Raw genomic sequence first — 18,736 nt, forward strand, 5'->3', positions numbered from 1 at the left:
ACTAAAGCTCAACCTGTTGTTCTGGAATAATCACCAGCTGTATCAACTTTACCAAATGATCTCGAAGATTCAGTTCAAATGAAATAAACCGTGAAAATCGAACAAAGATCGCGATAGGATAACAAACCACCAGGCCCGGAAGATGGAAAGGAGACGTTTTGTGGTTTTTTTTCTGGCCAGTTAGTGGCACGGCGAGAGATGGCAGAGGCTCATGTTTACGTTTATGTCCTCTGCATACACAGTTTGAGGCGGATTTTGACAGTTCCAACCTGATATATTAATCTTTTGCTAGTATGTATTATTACCCAAAAGCATTGCGTGGTCAAATCACCTTCTCGAGAAAGTTGTTTCTAAGATTACGGCCAGATCATCTGGTAGCAGAGGCTTGGAGAGAAACCCGTCCATGCCACTCTCGAGACATCGGTTTCTATCCTCTCCTGCAACATTGGCAGTCAATGCCACAATCCTCGGCAAAAATCTTTCGTCTTGTGCGTATAATCTGCTGAGCTCTCGAGAGGCGGTAACCCCATCCATCACCGGCATTTGGATGTCCATTAGGATCAGGTCGTAGTTAGAGCCTGTAGATTCAACTTTTTCAGCACATTTTTTAATTGCCTCTTGGCCATCTTTAGCATGGTCTGCAATGTAGCCTTTTCTTTCAAGATGCCGCAAAACGACCTTTGTGTTCACCAAATTGTCCTCAGCGACCAAAATGGAGAGAGGATGGTTCTGGGCCATGTTGGAGTCAGCAGAACCAGCTCCTGTGCGCCGTTTGGAACCGGTCTCAATGGAGGCTTCACTATCAGCCTTGGACTCAGAATTGGACTCAATTGTGGATCCAATCTTGTATTCAGCTTCCAGTATTTGGAGCAATTTCGATCTCTTGAATGGAATCAGTAAAATCGAGGAGATTCCGGTACTGCTCAGCTCATGCGGGAAGGAAACACCAAACTGGGCGGTGAGGATGAATGTAGTCTGCGGGTTTTTTGTCTTCAGTTTCGAGCAGGCATCATAGCGATCAACTAAAAGATGCATGTTGATGAATACAAACTCAAAACCTCCATCTTTGCTAAGAATTTCCATACCACTGAACGAATCGCAAACGGTAACCCTAAACCCTAAACGTTCTATCTCCTCCTTCAAAGCAGTCCTTCCAAGTTTATTTTCGCCAACAATCAAGATCTTTTTATCCTGAAATTGAGGATACGTTGTTTGCTCCACGGGGACAATATTGGCTGCAAAGGTGAACCAAAAGGTCGAGCCTCTGCCTTCAACGCTCTCAAAAGTGAGATTACCGCCCATGAGATTTGCCAGACGCTTGGAGATTGCCAATCCCAGACCAGCACCGCCGTGGACTCTCCTGGAAGACCCATCAACTTGACTGAACATACCAAACACTTTCTCATGCGAATTGGCAGGGATTCCAACCCCGGTATCCTGCACGGAGATGCTGAACTCATAGCGACCCTCAGTTCCCACGATACGACAGGTGGTTTCTATTAGCACATAACCCTCCGTTGTAAACTTCACAGCATTTCCAATCAGATTTATGACTATCTGTCTGAATCGAGTTATGTCTCCTTTAATCATGTCCACATCACCGCAGCGATTGCAGTACACAATCTCCAATCCTTTGGAAGCGGCTTGCTCAGAGAGCAGCTGAACTGCGCTTTCAACGCATGATATGACAGAGAAAGGCTCATCTTCCAGCATTATTGAGCCATGTTCAATTTTTGAGAATCCGAGAATTCCATCGATAATGTTGAGAGTTACCATGGCAGAGCTCTTAATCGTTTCGACATATTCTCTCTGCAACTCCGTCAGACTGGTATCCAATAGGAATATAGCACAAGACAGTAATGAGTTGAACGGAGTGCGAATTTCATGTGACATATTGGCCAGAAAACTATCTTTCTCAGAAGTGGCATCTTCAGCGGCCTTTTTCGCTACGAACATCTGATTGTATAATTGGGCTTGACCCAAGGAGACTGCAGCTTGCGAGCACAACAGCCCAACAATATCCGTATTCTGCGAATCATACTTGACCATGCTGGATACTGGCTCGGCTTCCAGATAAATGGCTCCAATCACATCCATCTGGCTTCTGATTGGGAAACAGAGAGCAGAGCGAACTCTATTATCTTCAAAGTATGGATCATTGTCAGAGTAATGGCCATCGAAAAATAACTTGTCCTCTTCTCTGTTGATGACCTTATTTTGTCTGATACAGTCATTGAGCAGATTTACCGGACAAATGTCTGACTTTGAGGATATTGGATCCCTATCGAAAAACTTGAGTCCCGCATCAGCGGTGAAAACTGCTTCCAAGTACCTCTTACCACTCTCACCAACGAAGACTATAGCACCAAATTTAGACCCGGTAATTGTGGTTATGCTTTCTAGAGCCTTTGCCACGATTAATCGAGGATCTGTAGATTCAGAAATATCGATACACGATTTAATGGCCAGGGTCATGCTCACTGTGCTGAATGCATCATTGGAAGACTCGGAGTGCGGAGCTGCAGGCGTGCATATGTACTCCGCATCAGTTGGATCTCTCTCGTAGTCATCTTCCGTGTCATAAACATCATTCTCGCGGTATATCCAGCCTGTTTCGGTAAATTTAAAGTTCCTGTTAAGGGACCCTCTCCTGCTCTTATCTGCTTCAGAGCCAGAAGAGAAGCTTTCATGGCGGAGCTGATTAATGGGTGAAGAGGAGGTAGAGGGTTTGAAGGTCAAGCCCACCATTCCCACACCTGCCCAATCACTCTCCTTCAACAAAGAGCCATATTCGGTTAACAACTGATCCACTTTGATCTGGGAATCCCATTCAGTGTACAATTTAATGGCCTCTCTGAAAAACTTTGCGGCACGGATTCTGCTGTCTGCAGTAAGAAGCCAGCGCCCGGCCTCTTCACAGGCCAAAGCATGATCGTATAGTTTATTATACTTGACTGCAGCTGATACAGAGGCTTCAAAGAGATCAAGGATCTCCATCTGACTGGAAGTTTCCTCTTTGGCTCTGACAAGGGCAGTGACCAGCAAATGCTTGGAAAGAAACGCAGAAGGGTTGAACTTCGAAAACGTTTTGAGGTCGAGACGAAAACTGCTAGACAGCTCTGTAGCAACCGAATCATTTGCATCCGCTTTTATCAATGACAATAAGCCCCAAAATGTAACGATTGGAGTGAGGAACGTTACTGGAAGATCTGGTGTATAAGCCTTGACCTTCTCTTTCAATATTTCTACCGCAAGTGCATGTTTTCCCAAAACAGATGCCAGCATAAGTCTGAAAGTGTAGAATCCTCTTCTCATGTCTGGAATATGGACTCCTTCGACGAAGTCCACAAACCATTCCCTCCTGACGCCAAACGCATCCTCGTCAAATCTCTCAAATGGAACTTCACCTTTCAAAATCTTCACAGCCGTGGAGCACAGTGACGAAGCAGCACACTTGCTGTTTTCCAGTCCCTTTGGGCCCATGAACCGTGTGTTTTCTAGTTTCTGGAGTATTTCCGTCAAAGAAACCCCCATTGAAAACCAGCAGATGGTCTTGAAACCATAGTCAGAAAATCGGTTGCTGTTGCTGATGCTGTTGAATGGCAGACTTGCAGAAGAGACGAAAACCTCAGAATATCTTAAAATATCCACAACAGGTTCTACCAAAAGTCCGATAGTGAAGCAGAAGCATCTGTACACTTGAACTGCATCATTGGCTGGAGCCTGATTGAGCAATCTGAAGGCCAATTTCTCATATTCAAGAGCACGCAATAACCCAAGGTTGTGGTTTTCCAATGCTACGTAAGAAGCATAAATTGAAATCATGGAAGCAAAGCACTCCGAACGACCATAATCACTCAGTTTCTTCACTGATAACGTCAAAATAGCCCCTCCAAACCACAGCTTACCGATTTGAAATCCGACGGTTAAAATCTCGTTCATTATCAACTGGTGAAAATACACCTTTTTGTCAGTAAGGGGAGGTAACATTCCTAGTCTCCTGATTTCACTGAATGAACGAGGTAGCGAGGGAACGAGTGTGCCCATGACATATTCCTCGCACCACTTCTCATCATCATGAATCTCACTTCCCAAAAGCTCAAGAGCTTCCAGTCCAATCTTGAAGCTTTCTTCCAGACGTCCAAGTCTGACAAGTGAACGTAGTTTGCAATGGAGAAATTGAGTCCTGTCAATTGGATCATTGTAGTCTTGAACCAGACTATCCACCAGCTTCAGGCCCTTCTCATACTGTCCATAAGCAAACAAAACTTGAAAAACAATGATGTTGAGTCTCTTCAACAAGTCAGAATCTTTATCTTTCTGTAGAAGCTTTTTGGCACTTTCGAAGTATCTCAGAGCCAGCTCGAAGTCGTAGCCACCATATGCAAACCAGCCTGCTGTGGTCATCACATCAACATAGATTGGGATATCTTCATCTTTGGCAATTTCATAAGATGCCATAAAAAATTGAGCCAGCTCAAAATATGTACTCGCAGTCACAGACCGATTTGACAGCGATTCGTATAACCTCAGGCCACACAGTCGTTGGTATGTCCGTAGATTGCCAGTTTTATTCAGATCCTCTAAAATGATATCCTGGAAACTTTCATGAACAAATTGAAAGGTTGCAGCAGTAGCCATAAATTGAACATCTTCCGCTGTAAAATCAACTGCAAACCTTTCATCTCCAACAAGATGAAACGGAAACTTGTAAAATATTGTGTTGGCCGATATGGCTCCCCATGACATGGCGACATTCAAGTCACTGCAAACGTCTCCCAGAGATTTCTGGCTAACAGTAACCAAATCAGCCAATGAGAATATCATTCCACCGGAAATACAAGCTGCGTATCTCAATGTCGTGGTGTCATTACGAGGTTTAAACGATCTTTCGAAGAGATTTGAAGCGCTCGATGGCAGTGATACCTTATTCAAGACTTCTTTGTCGACTTTCAACTGAGTCATTTTGACTGTGTGACTGTCAGATATATCAGGAGCAGGCATCCTCAATATCCTGTTCACTAGCATTGCTCTTGTAGTAATTTCCACCATCAATGGATTACCATTGGTGTATCTCATGAGGATGTCACTCATCAGCTTCACCGAAGGGTCTTCGTACTGAGGCAGGAGTCGCAACATGAAATCAACAAAAACATCTTTAGAGCCAGTCACAACATACGAATCCTTGGCAATTGCTTTATTCGTCTTGCTGACATGCGCTTCCTGAATGCAGTTTGCAGCATACTCTTTCAGCGAATCCATCCCCAGATTATCCAATGGGATGATTTCGTACTCTATGAAAGAATTCGTAAAGACTTCAAAGGGAGTAGAGTCTCTGTAGAACTTGTACTGCTCGTTGTTGGTCTCATACGAGCCAACCAGTACTAGCTTTGCCTCAGTGGGTGCGTATTCTGAAGACACAAATTGATAGATCTCCTCCACTATCATGTACTCTCCCGGCGTTGCTCTGTGTATATCATCAAAACATACGGTCAGCCCTTTTTTGGAAAAAAGTCCAAACATACACTTGATAGTATGCTTGTAAGTAGACTCAAGCTGTAAAGATAAGTACTCGCTTCGCAACAGCTTCTTAGAGTCCGGTAGTGTTTCAAGGTAGCGTTTTCCCAAAAGCTCCTTCAGTTCCGGGATCACATTGAACATGATGGACATGTCGATTTTGATATTGTTCACAAGAGCAGATCTCCACTTGGCAATGTTTGTTCTGTTCGAGCCCATTATCTGGTGAATAACCTGTCTCAACACATAGATGGGGGACGTATACACAGATCCTGTCTGTTGGAACTTGTCTGATCTCCAATAAGCATAAAACTCGTTTTTGCCTATGACAATTGATTTCAAATCCAGCAGCATTCTTGACTTGCCGACTCCCCTTGGACCTGTTAACATTATAGCTGAAGCTGCTTTCTCGCTGCCATATAGCAGCTCGGTAACTCTGTTTATATCGTCTTCACGTCCATATGTCCGTCTAGGGAACCGAAACTTGTAAGCCGGCAACGGATCAGGAATCTCCTGGAAGGCATCAGAAGGGGATATTTCTCTGAGAACTTTGTTGAGATCTCTCATTATTATACTGGCACTTTGGTATCTACCATCAGGTTCTTTCTCCAGCAAAGCCAACACTATGTTCCGCAAATTAGGTGGGATCCACTCATAGGCGGCATCAGGAATGGTGGGCTTCTGCAGGACGTGCATGATGCTTATGCGTGATACATCATCAGTAAAAAACGGTAAACGACTGACCAGCAGCTCATAAAGAATAACTCCAAAAGAGTAGAAATCAGATCTGAAATCCATGGGTCTGTTCATTTCCGATGTGCTTTCCGGAGACATGTAAGGGATCCAGTCACTTGTTTGTTTTCTGTTTCCTGCTCTGAACGGATTCTTCAAATGCTCTGACCTCAAAGAAAATGCAAAATCCCAGCCTCCTATTTGGATATTGTCATCTTTATCGATATATATCTTGGTTGGAATTAATCCGTTGTGAGTGAAGCCCCGAATGTGAACATTATTGATCACCTCCAACACTTTCAAGCCATACCTCAGAACCATGACCACATCCCCACGAGAACGTGGAATCAGGGAGTGTTTATAATCTGCATGTACTGCCAATCCAGTTCCAGAACCCATTTCTCCAATGTTTTTATCCACAATCGGTAAAACTGTCGCCAGAGTAGTCGCTCTTCCTTCGGTTGGGTCCACAGCTATGAGCGCCAGTCCCTTTGACTCAGGAAGAAACACTAAGTTGTCAATAGATAAAACGCCTTTCATTCCAGCTAAAGTCGATCCTTGAATATCACAAGACGGGCTGTAGAGTTCTCCATCAAGCATATGTTCAACTGCCTCAAGTCCATGACAATGCTCCGAACATACATACCAATGGTTAATCAGTCTAGCAATACTTCCCAGAGAAGCTGCTGGTGTGAAATATATAAGCATTTTTCTCCTAGTGGTAATTTCAAATCCCATATAGGCACCGATGAATCCTTTTTTGGTCTCTGGTAATCGTTTCTCTAACACATAACCTGGTATAGAGTCTTTCTTAACGTACCCTTCGAGATTCCAAGCATTGAGCTCCTCTATCAAAGTCTCATCTGTAGTTTTTCGCACCAGCAAAGTATTCAAGTCTGCCTCGTTAAAAAACACATTGATATTGTCCTTGTCGCTCAGAGGGTTGTGCATGCCGCTTTCCATCGAAAATCCCTTAAGATCCACAACATTCGGAATGGCTGTCGAAGGTGGAACGGCCACCATGGGTCCAATCATACCAATAGCGTCTGATATATGAGGTGATGACATTCCCTGTGGACTATCAAGATAGTCCGAGGCCATATCAGTGCCCGCAAGAGGCGACATGTACGAACACAAGTCGTCCGAGACCACGTCCGCGGCATCAAGCAACGATGTGGGAACCGGAACAAACGTTGGTTTTGTGGTTTCCTTTCCGGTCAATTTGAGGAACGACATTGTGTTTAGATATTTTCTGTTGATAGGCGTCTAGTGTATTCTTGGAAGAGATCGTGTAAGGAAGATCTCGGGCTGAGCAATCATCAAAGGGATGCGGCTCGAAGGGTAAAAACAGCAAACCTAGATGGGGACCTCGAATCCGGCTCAAAATGCTTCTAAAGGCACAAAAAGAACAGGCAAAAGACAGCAAAACTACTCAGAATCTATGAAGCAGCCACAACCTTTCTGGAAAATATTTTCAACTCCAGGATTTATAAGGGGTTCAACATCTAAGCAACCCTCAGTCCCATTTCAATGGACACACATTTAGGGCGATATGCATAGGAGCGTCATCTGCGCCTAGCCGATAGCGTGCATGAACTGATGTGAACTTTAACGCGGGTTGGTACTAAATATGATTCGCTACGAATAAGCTTATTTGGAAATTTATGAAAGAAGAACTTTTTGAAGCAAACCAAATTCTTCTATGTGTCTATTAATCTTCGTCGCTTTCGCTCTCGCTCTCAGCTTCCCTCAGCCATTCGACCCACTTTCCGGCCTTAGACCCAAACTCTCCTAGACCCTTGGCCTTAGCACCATCCCACCATTGGTAAATCTGTTCCTCTTCAACAATATCCTCTTCATAGAGAACGTTCAAAGAAAGCATTAACACACTAGCACCTGTATCTGCACTCTTGAAGTCTTCGCAAGCCTTTTGCAAAATCTGGAGTAAATCAACCTGGTCTTCAAGTTCAAAAACTTGTCTCTTGAATAGAGAACCCCATTGATTGAAAACCTTCAATGTAGCTTCCTTCACACCCAAAGTCTGGGTCTCGATGAAATGCTCGACCCTTTTGGTCATTGCTGAACATGTAGCCAGTCTGACCTCATGATAAGTCACATTCATGCTCATTCTCAGTGTGTTTAGCTCCAGTAAAGCGGTATCGATATCATGGTTGTTCTCCATCGCTCTTTCCACTGTGGCAATGGCTTCTTTTCCAAATTCCTCTTCATCGTCGTATTCCTCATCGGTCATGGTGTAGGCCGAGTTTATCGATTGTGTTCTCTTCTTGCGTCTCATGTTCAGCTGACCAGCCACAACTGTGGATGCGATCGACACATCCGACATGTTCAATCCCTTCATTTGATACACAATACCGTTGTACACTGCACCATTGGCGGAATCATCTTCGTCTTCGGTGTCAGATTCGTAGAGGAAACCAACACCGTTTTGGCCAACAACTGAAGGGTCGTGGGTAGCACTGGTTGGCCTTTCCTTGTGAGACTCATCTTCACTTATATCTGACTCATCGTTTTCAGAGCTTTCATCTTCTGAATCTAGCGATGTGATCATCGAGTCTGTGAGTTTTTGCACAGGAACCTTGACGATCTTTGTATTATTAGGAACAATCACGTTCTCGTCAACCACCACCTCGAATCCAATCACGGATCCAGAGTCCACCATCACATTAGGCCTTACTTCAGTGTTCGCTGCAATGATAGCATGTCTGATAACACATCCATCGCCAACCACAGCACCATCCCAGATGTACGAGTGTTCTATAATCACGTTCTTCCCAATCGTACAATTCCTTCCAATTACAGAACTTGTCACCTTCGTTCCATCTCCAATGAAAGTTTCAGAGCCAATGGCCACACATGAGACGATCTTACAGGACTGTGACAGTATGACTCCTTCCTCCTTGTATATGTGCTTCGACTCGTGGGTGTAGGTCTGGTCATCCAACAAATTCCGATCTGGGGCGATTGGATAGCACCATCTCTCCAAAACATCCTGGCTCACGGCATCGTAAGTCTGCCACGATTCGACTCTTGCGGCGTAATCGTCCTTAGTTACATGGGCATAGATGTTCTTCTTTAACAGATCAGAACTTAACACACCCTTAATGAAGTCTGATCTGAGAGATTGGTAATCAAAATTCTCCTGGAAAATCGCAGGAACAGCTGGCGAACAGATATCGACGTGACAATCGATCAGGTCGTTTCTGATCTCAAATTCTCCCACATCCTCCAAGATCTCAGGGTCTATGCTCACGGCAGACTTGGCCCCAGAAACAGCCGGAATGTCCTGAAAGTAAAGGCATCTGCTGCTAGTCTTGTCCAGTATGAAGCACGAAGGTTCCACATGACTTCTTGTTCTGTGCAAAGGAGAGGCCTCGGTCAGAACCATAGTAACAATGTGGTCTTTGTCAGCTATTCTCCTAGCTCTATGTGCAGCAACAACTTTGTCTAGCTCCAAATTGGTGATTACGTCACCAGATACCAGCACAAAATCGTTTGTTATAAGACCACGTGAATCAACGTCTCTCATTGCATCACCCACTGATTTTGACTCCAGAGACATGACAGTTTGAATCTTCTTGAATGGTGAAGATGATGAAACCCACTTGGACTCGTCGATGTAGCTTTGGATTTGGTCACCGTGAGCAGAGCACATTAAATAAACCTCGCTGACATTAGCCTGGGCCAAAAACTCAAGAGTGTATTCAATCAGAGGCACATTCGCCAACGGTAGTAGACACCTTGGCCTCACCGAGGTCAGAGGCATGAACCTGGTCTGGAAAGAGTCAGTTAGCACAATGGCCTGCAAAGCAGGTTCATCCTCTTCCACATGAGTTCCCGAGGCCTTTCTGCTGGATTTAGGCGGCATTCTTGGTTCAAAAAATCTGAATTAGTGTGGTCTGGAAACCTGATCCAAACCTTTAATGATTGATTGAGCCCGTGATGACTCTCACTTTTTTTCCGACCAGAGAGGGCGTGTACGAACAAACTTTAGCTTTCGTGGTTTTGGCCGAAAGTCCACTCTTCACGAGCCTAAGAATCCCTTGCTTAAGGGTTACCAAAGACTATATTCTAAAAAATAATCGAACAATGAAATTGATCCCGAACTGAAGCACAAAAAACTAGCAAAATCGCAAAAAAAAAAGGACAAATGCTCCAGGAGGGGTTTGAACCCACGACCGTCGCGTTCCTCACACGACCGTGACATCGACATAGACGTCCCAATTGTTACGGCTATAAGCACGAAGCGCTAACCTCTGCGCCACTGGAGCATCTGCAAACCTTTGATCACAAAACAACTGGTCATATGCAGAGGGATTTTTGTTCCCGGGGCTCCTAATCTTTAGTCTTTTTTTTGCTTGAGTGAGATCAATTGACCAATATTTCAGTTATTCTTGTATTGATCTAAAATATTCAAGCTAAAATCAAAGGATTTTATGTACTCATCTGGTTTTTGGATTCATGGTTAGGGAGATTGAGGTTGACCTTGGAAAAGAGATACTGCCCGGAGACGAGAAGCGTTACCTACAAAGATGAATTGAAAAGGAAGCCTGTAGAGGCCCATAAAGGCCCTTAGAGTTGTAGTGGTACAATTATATGGCTGATAGTTGATACCAGGTCCTGATGTTTTTGAAAAAACAGCAACAGTGACGTGATTTATTGAATATGCCTCAAAGCCTGTGGTGATAATTGTGGAATTCTGGATTATCTGAGAAAAATTCATAATTCTGTAACAAGCATACTTCAAAATTAGCTAAAAACCATGATATTTGCAGATTGCGAAAGTTGCTAACAAACAGCTTCAAGTTGAGGTCGAGAAGCTATATTCCAAAACTCACAACTAAAAAACCACACATTTCACCTGATTGAGCCGCAATCCTGGATTCAATTTCGAGAACTCAGATATCTCCAACTAACTGCAAACTCAACCTCTGAAAAAATTTAAAAAACACCAAAGAAACAGAGTTAGGTGGCTCTGAAAATATACAGAAATGCGTTCTTTTTACAAACAAGTAGCGAATATTCTATTGAATGTTTGATCGGAATCATGCAGATGCCTTCTCCTTCTCATTATGTACAGGTTCGTCTTCACGGTCTGGTTCATCCAAACTCAACTTATCCTTGACAATAACAACTCTTTCTCTCTCCTGGCTGACCTCATCCTTGATGAGTTGCTCCTGCTCCTTGACCACATTGAGTCTCTGTTGGTGAGTAATGTTTTCATCGTCAACCTCAAGCTCTGTCTCATGGTAGATTTCTTCTGGTAACGAACTCAAAACTGCTTCCAGCGCTGCATATTGATTGTCGTAGTACGTCACGTCACCATAAGTGTATGCATTTGAAAGTAAGAGGAGAGTTGAAGGAATCTTTTCTCTTAATCTCATGTGTAACCAGTTCTTCAAATGGTCTCTCAGATCCTCAGGAGCAACTCCATGGACCTTGATACCACGCGAAGCGCAGGCCATCTGAAGCTCTTGAACAGACAGAGACTCGACATGCTCATACATGATCAGCTTGTCGTCGTTTTTGATCTTGAGCATCTTGTGTCTGATTCTATATCTCAAGATCTGGTCTGACCCAAAGGGCTTCATATTTATGTATTTTGCCATTGCGACTAAAACAGATCTGGAAACATTGTCTAAAACAAGATCATCTTTGAACAATCTTGCAACCCGAATAAGCTGTTCATGGGAAATCTCCTCTTTCGAAGAAGACCTAATCTTGCTGTAAAAGTCTTTGAAATCCGCTCTTTGTTCTGGCGTCACGGTACTTGGCAGTTTGATGTTGGATCTACTGTTTCTCAATACCTCGCCGACTTTCGCCCTAGTTTTCCTGAGAATTTTCAACTTCTTTTCCTTCTCCGGCTTAGACTCGTATGTGGAAGGCAGCATATTTGGAAAAAGCTTCAAAGCCACCGGTAACAAAAGTTCAGCAAAAGGTACCAGAACAAAAACTGCAAATGGAAATAATCTGAAAATGTCATTTGTAGTTCTCTGAAGTTGTTTGTACTCTCTTCTAGTCAACTCGTAACCAGAGGCCATTTTGATCAATAGCTTACTGGAGATCTTGACCTCTAGTCCTAATAACTTGGTTCCGTCCCAATAATGATGGGCTTCGTGCTTCACCTTTTCCCAGACGGTGAGTTTTTTTGTATTTGGGGTTGGAGTTGGAGACGAGCCTGCTGTCGAATTAACAAATCTAGTTCCCGATGTCGCAAATGCTCTTCTGGGGGTTATTCCAGTTTTCAATCTAGAACAAACAACTAAATTGTGTCTGAAAAGTGTACCTCTTAATGGAGCATACACAGCCCAGCTGGCTAGACCTGCCCTAAATATGACACTTGACATCATATATATGGCGAAGTATGGTAGAACGGAGTGTTGCTCGAGTTAGCTCTATTGTGCTTTAACCTTAACATCGAGAATGGTACTTAGTGCCTGAGTATACTCTGCTCAGACCACAATTTACACAACCACTCATCGCGTATCGCACGCAGAAAATTTACTAGAGAACTTCTCAGAGATGCGGTAGACTCCATATTCGAGAATTTTTAGTTCTTGAGCTTAACGGCACGATATTACTCACGCGTTCTTTTGAAGTATGGCCAAGAGAAGTAGAAACGAGCTTGCTGCCGATGGGAAACCAAAGGCCGTGGCTTCGAGTGCTTCTGCTGAAGAAGCCACTGAGGTCAAAGTTGTTACTTCAGGTGCTTTGCAGGGTGATGAGTCAATGTCGGGTGCTGAGATCTCGGAGCAAGAAGAAGGAGAATCCTCGGAGAGCGAAGAGGAGGAGGATGAACAAGCTCCTCAGTCAAAGAGGACGAAACCGCAGCTTGCCGCTCAGGATGTTCAAATCGCAAGAGAGGCTGCAGAGCTCTTCAAGTCCAACATCTTCAAGATGGAAATAGACGAGTTGTTGAACGAGCTCCGCTTAAAGGAATCACACGTTGAGCTTGTTGAAAGGGTGTTACACAGACTTCACGATGTCATACGTCAGGTGCCCGAAACCGGCGATCTTACTTTGGCAGAAGCTGAGGAGAAGTTCGTAAAGGGAAAGCACGGTTCTACGTCAATTCCGTTTCCCGACCCTAAACCATCTTCAAATATCAATTACAAGTTCAAATATCTTTCTCCAGAGGACATTTCGTTGGTGGGAAGTTTTGGTCTGAAAACTGGTGTGCAGAGACCTGGAAAGATGGTCGTGGATGTTGCCTTGACCATGCCACAATCTCTCCTTCAGCCAAAAGACTACTTGAACTACAGGGCTATATACAAAAGAGCCTTTTATCTGGCTCACTTGGCTTCTCATTTGACGTCTTTGTGCAAAAAAAATCGTCTTCCAGTGAAACTCTCATACGAGTTTTTGAACGGAGACGTTCTATGTCCGTGCTTGAAAATAGAGCCGATCAACCCAGAAAAGAAGCACGAAGAAGACTTGATTTTTACGAGAACTAAGATCTCCATCCGCATTCTGGTGGGATTCGAGTTTGGGATTTTCGAGGGCAAGAAGCTGCTGCCAGACAGAAATTGCATCAGGGTTCAGCAGGAGCATAAAAGCGAGGATTTACCACCAACACCACTTTACAACTCATCAGTACTCACGTCCTGCACCTTCAGCTACTATCTGAAATACTTGTACACAAACAAGAAGTCAGCCGAGGCTTTCAGAGATGCTGCTGTTCTAGGCAAAGTGTGGTTAGCCCAACACGGCTTCAAGTCTCACATCCAAGACGGAGGATTTGGCCATTTCGAGTTTGCTATTTTGATGGCAGCACTTTTGCAAGGTGGAGGTGAAAATGGAAACAAGATTTTGCTTCATGGGTTCTCCAGCTATCAGTTGTTTAAGGGTACTATCAAGTACTTGGCAACTCAGGATCTTTGTCATGATGGTTATCTGTCTTTCACCTCTCTCATTGGTGACCACAACTCGATATATAAGAAGGAAGGCTTTAATGTTCCCACGATATTCGACAAGAACACAAAGTTGAATATCCTTTGGAAGATGTCCAGATCAAGCTACGAGGCTTTGAAGAAGCAGGCTCAGGAGGCCTTGAGATTGCTGAACGATGTTGTCAAGGACAGATTTAGAGATATTTTCATTTTGAACAGCACGGACTCGAATTTCAACTTTGATTTGTCGTTGAGCTTGCCAGTGGACAGATCTCTGGAGGGTACTCTTTCATTTGGTTCTCTCGAGAAGATCCAACTTCTGACCTTTGAAAACTTCCTCACAAACAAAATATTCAAGTTGGTACATCGCGCTCTCGGAGATCGTATCTCCGAGGCAGTTGTTTCTGTGGAATCCGGGGCTTCTGCTAGTTGGTCTTTGCAGAGGCGGAAGCCATCAGATGACTCTAAAACCTCTACAGTTCACATAGGGTTGTACTTGAATCCACAGGAGGCCGATAAGAGAGTGACAAGGGGCCCTGCTCTGGATGATAAAGTTGAGGGTGAACGGTTCGCTTCTTTCTGGCAATCAAGAGCTCAAGTCAGGAAGTTCAAAGACGGAACTATTCAGTATAGTTGTTTGTGGAGTCCACCACCAGACGTTCCAGTGATTGTCAACATACTGCAATATGTCTTCCAGCTCCATCTTTCTTCTGAGCTTTCCGATGCTTTAGAATACAGTTCGAAATCGTTTACAAAACTGTTGCCAAAGTCGTCTGTTTCGCTTCCACCAGCTACCCTATTCCAGAACCTCAAAAACTCTTTTGATGCTCTTGCTCAGCTCACCTTGGACATGGATCTCCCATTGCGAGTGAAGTCCGTGTCACCTGCCTCCACGCAACTCAGAAACGCGTCAATTATACCTGCTGTCCCATATGCTATTGGCAATCCCGATTTCTTCAACGATGTCGTGATCCAGCTGGAGACCAGTGTCAAGTGGCCAGATGAGCTCTACGCTCTGGAAAACACAAAGACTGCGTTCCTGCTCAAAATCCACGAAAATCTACAAGGACATGACGGGTACAGGTCCTACGTGACTAGACCTCTGGACTCCGTTCCCTACAACAAAGCCATCACACAGTTAAGGATATTAACTCCACAAGGCTATGGATTCAGTTTCAAGATTCTCACAGAAAGAGATGAGACGCTGTATCTCCGCGCCGTTGAAAATGGCGAAGAAAAACAGAAGACTGAACTACAAAAAGTGTACATTAGTTTCCAACAACATTACATTGCTTCAGTGAAGCACCATAGAACCGTCAACAGGCTCATGACACGTTACCCAGCCCTGTCAGGCACTGTGAGATTGTTCAAGCATTGGTTGGACTCCCAGCTTTTGCTGAGCCATTTCTCAGAGCCATTGATCGAGCTCATTGCATTAAAACCATTTGTCGATGCATCGCCGTACCCCACACCTAACGGTCCCGAAGTGGGGTTCTTGAGAATATTGCAATTCTTGAGTCTGTGGAACTGGAGGGAAGATCCTTTAGTATTGGACTTTTCTGACCAGACTGAAGATGTTACGAGCGAATACTCTGACCGTCTTTCATTGCAGACATTCCAACTGATCAACAACAACTTCCAAATCATGAGAAAGCAGGATCCTTCCGGCTTGAACGTCCAATTTTTTGTTGGCTCTAGAGATGACTTGAGCGGAAAATTGTGGTCTAGTTACGTGCATGTCGCCATGGCCACTAGGTTGACCGCTCTCTCCAAGGCTGCTGTGGGATTGCTTAAGAACCAGACAGGCAAACTTATCGAAGAGTCTGTTCTGAAGCTTTTGTTCACCCCCGCCTTGGAAGACTACGATTTCGTGATCAGAGTCAAGACCGAAGATAACAGCACATCCAGTGGATGTCTTGCTACTACCAAAAAGGAGACTTTCAAGAACCTGGTCAATGTGCTCAGTGAGTTCCCAGAGACTCCCAAAGAGGTCGAGTCGGCCAGAGACCCAACCGTCGAGTACACCAAAGAACTGAACAAAGTCTACGAGAATTCCATCATCTTCTCGAGCAACAGGTACTCAGGTCCAAATGCTGGTGAGAATGTGATCACCGGTCTGTACAATCCGGTTGTGGTTCAGGGCGAGAAGAAATTCAAGGTTGGTCTGGACTTCAATTTCAAGCCATCCGGTGAGGGAAAAGTTTTGTTCAACAACGACGCAGTATTGAATGAAATCATCACCATGGGTGGTGATTTGGTGAAAGGATTCGAGTCGAAATAATGGCATATATATTAAAATAATGTGAGCCTGTCAGGTTTTTCATCTGAGGTCCGGAAGCAAGTCATAGTGTTAACCCGTAGAATATGACAGATAGGCAGAGCTGGTGATGGTGTGAGCGATATCAATCTACGCCAGATAAGCTCTACAACCTGCACAAACGTATCACGGTTACCTTACAAAAATCACCATATATATCCAAGGCTCTTGATCGGATAGACACAAAGTCGTTAGTCAGCCTAATTCCGATGTCGCAGCCGAACGAAGGCGCCATTCAAGAGGTCACCGATGACATACAACTGAACGACTTACGGGTGCGAGACCTGAGAAGGGCAGAATTTCAACGGAACTTTGCACAAACGACAGAATTGGTCACTTACAGCTTGATTCTACTGCTATTTCTGGCCGATGAGTCGATACTACGGGCTGGTATCCGAGTTTTTGTTCAGCTGGTAATCACCAATCCGTTTCTGCAGACGAACGTGAGAGCCACCGATCATACTAACGATTGGAAACGGATCATTGCCAAGAAGCAGCTGCAGATGCTGATGATAGTGAACTGTTTTTGTATTGCTGTTCATCTAATGTTCCCGCCCGGGCACGTTGTGACTGACACTGGTATGAGGCTTACGGATTACACCCATGGGAGCACTACCCTGGACATTATAGGGGAACGGAAGTTCCAGCATTGGTTTTTCGAATACTGCTATGTTTTGATGCTGGATATCATAATTTTTTCATTTCAAGCTTTGATGTTCTGTGTTGAATGCATACATAACCAGAATATTACCACAGAAGAGGAGCAAGCGCAGATAGAGGGATTACAGGAAATACCGCCTGAAGGCTCCAAAGAAAGAGCCGACCAGGAATTTGATGGCTACATGGGAAATGTGGTACTATTCTCCATTTCCCCTATGAAGGTTCTCCAGATAGTGGCGCGCTTTTCAAGAGGTGAAAACACGCCCGAGATTGACTGGACATCTGTTGCATCATCTAACGCATGACTACGAACAAAATTTATTAACGTTTTTTGAATGCTCTTTTATTCTGCTAGTTTATCGGACAACTCTTCAAATACTCGGCCTTATTTTTCAAGATCCTCACACTTCTGAAGAAGATCTCTTCCGGTGGAATGGCCCCCGTGCTCTCGACATTGTAAATGAAGTGCGTTCTCTTTCTTCCAAGCTTGACCTTACCGTTGAACTCATCGTGTCTCAACACCTCTCTAGATACGGTATCTTTTCTAGGATCCGCAACGAAGGCTTGGCCCTTTGAGTCGATACCAATGACCCCACTTGGGAAACACTTCTGGAACTTCTGTGCGTCCGTTCCCGTGATTGGCTGTATGATGTCAATCTGTGGTAACAGTCTGTACGAGGCGGTACTGACAGGCGAAAACTTGGCGTGGTCGGAACCCAATCCCAATATACAGTGAACTCTCAGCGACACCTCCTGGCCATAACGTAGCTTCACCAGCAAAATATCGGGATCACAAGGAACAACGGGCTGGTCGGCGAACACCTCTACCTGTCTTCCTTGGGGCTCGAATACCAGATCCCTGGCGTAGACACTCATCGTCTTGTCCTTCTCCTTGCACTGAACGTCCAAACTCAGCACTATGGTGTTATCATCTGTGAATTTTCCATCTTCTGGGGCATTTGGATCGACCCAACTGAGAAGTTCGGGATCCACTTTCAATGGAATCATACCAATACGGTGGGCAAGGACTTCGTCTTGAACTACCGATGTGTTGTTGTAAACATAAACGTGCTCAGCAGCGACACTGGGCACCTCAGCAAGCATTATTCTCCTAAAGGCATTGGCTATCGATGTATCGATGTTGATCAAATCAAAGTTGGCTTCTCTCTCAGTTATATGCTTGATATCTACTCTGAGCTGGGACTTGAATGTGTCGAGGTCCCAGGCATGTTGCTCGCCGTTGGTAGAATAACCCGGAAAATCTGTGGATGTTGTGTTTGTCACACGGTCATGTTCTATTCCGATAACATCCGACATTGTTGTTGGTGGTTTAAGCGATAATTCCAAATTTTGATTTATCATCAAAGCTTGAAACTTAATGCTTTAAAAAAATTTTTGGGATAGTGAAAAAGGGCGTGTCGCGATACTAATTACCGTGCGATGGATGGCAGATCTTATTGTCCGAGATGAGGGAAGGGCCAGGAGCAAAGATCTGCCATGAAGGGGAAGCTACAAGAGGCTGTGTTAAAAGGTCAGTCTACTCTCGAATTCCCTCAAGATTGCGCCAGTGTACAATTCTGAAGGTATTGCAGACTAATATCAG

General features: G+C 44.4%; 6 protein-coding genes across 6 annotated transcripts; 2 read left to right on the forward strand and 4 right to left on the reverse strand.

Moving 5' to 3' along the window:
• Positions 1 to 327: 327 nt before the first annotated feature.
• Positions 328 to 7,485, reverse strand: KUCA_T00005269001 (uncharacterized protein; the record flags this gene model as incomplete). Its single annotated transcript, XM_022600447.1, has 1 exon — positions 328 to 7,485. The coding sequence occupies one exon, from the start codon at positions 7,483 to 7,485 to the stop codon at positions 328 to 330; it is 7,158 nt and encodes a 2,385-aa protein (XP_022461268.1).
• A 475-nt stretch (positions 7,486 to 7,960) lies between these two features.
• On the reverse strand, positions 7,961 to 10,135 carry KUCA_T00005270001 (uncharacterized protein; the record flags this gene model as incomplete). The annotated part of the gene is made up of 1 exon (XM_022600448.1): positions 7,961 to 10,135. The coding sequence occupies one exon, from the start codon at positions 10,133 to 10,135 to the stop codon at positions 7,961 to 7,963; it is 2,175 nt and encodes a 724-aa protein (XP_022461269.1).
• A 1,177-nt stretch (positions 10,136 to 11,312) lies between these two features.
• On the reverse strand, positions 11,313 to 12,617 carry KUCA_T00005271001 (uncharacterized protein; the record flags this gene model as incomplete). The annotated part of the gene is made up of 1 exon (XM_022600449.1): positions 11,313 to 12,617. One exon carries the CDS (start codon positions 12,615 to 12,617, stop codon positions 11,313 to 11,315), a length of 1,305 nt encoding a protein of 434 aa, XP_022461270.1.
• A 250-nt stretch (positions 12,618 to 12,867) lies between these two features.
• On the forward strand, positions 12,868 to 16,437 carry KUCA_T00005272001 (uncharacterized protein; the record flags this gene model as incomplete). Its single annotated transcript, XM_022600450.1, has 1 exon — positions 12,868 to 16,437. The coding sequence occupies one exon, from the start codon at positions 12,868 to 12,870 to the stop codon at positions 16,435 to 16,437; it is 3,570 nt and encodes a 1,189-aa protein (XP_022461271.1).
• Positions 16,438 to 16,682: 245 nt separating this feature from the next.
• Positions 16,683 to 17,438, forward strand: KUCA_T00005273001 (uncharacterized protein; the record flags this gene model as incomplete). The annotated part of the gene is made up of 1 exon (XM_022600451.1): positions 16,683 to 17,438. The coding sequence occupies one exon, from the start codon at positions 16,683 to 16,685 to the stop codon at positions 17,436 to 17,438; it is 756 nt and encodes a 251-aa protein (XP_022461272.1).
• A 46-nt stretch (positions 17,439 to 17,484) lies between these two features.
• On the reverse strand, positions 17,485 to 18,450 carry KUCA_T00005274001 (uncharacterized protein; the record flags this gene model as incomplete). Its single annotated transcript, XM_022600453.1, has 1 exon — positions 17,485 to 18,450. One exon carries the CDS (start codon positions 18,448 to 18,450, stop codon positions 17,485 to 17,487), a length of 966 nt encoding a protein of 321 aa, XP_022461273.1.
• Positions 18,451 to 18,736: the final 286 nt, after the last annotated feature.

The sequence above is a fragment of the Kuraishia capsulata genome, genomic scaffold, assembly GCF_000576695.1.
Source record: "Kuraishia capsulata CBS 1993 genomic scaffold, Kuraishia_capsulata_scaffold_6, whole genome shotgun sequence".
NCBI classification, from domain to species: Eukaryota; Fungi; Ascomycota; class Pichiomycetes; order Pichiales; family Pichiaceae; genus Kuraishia; species Kuraishia capsulata.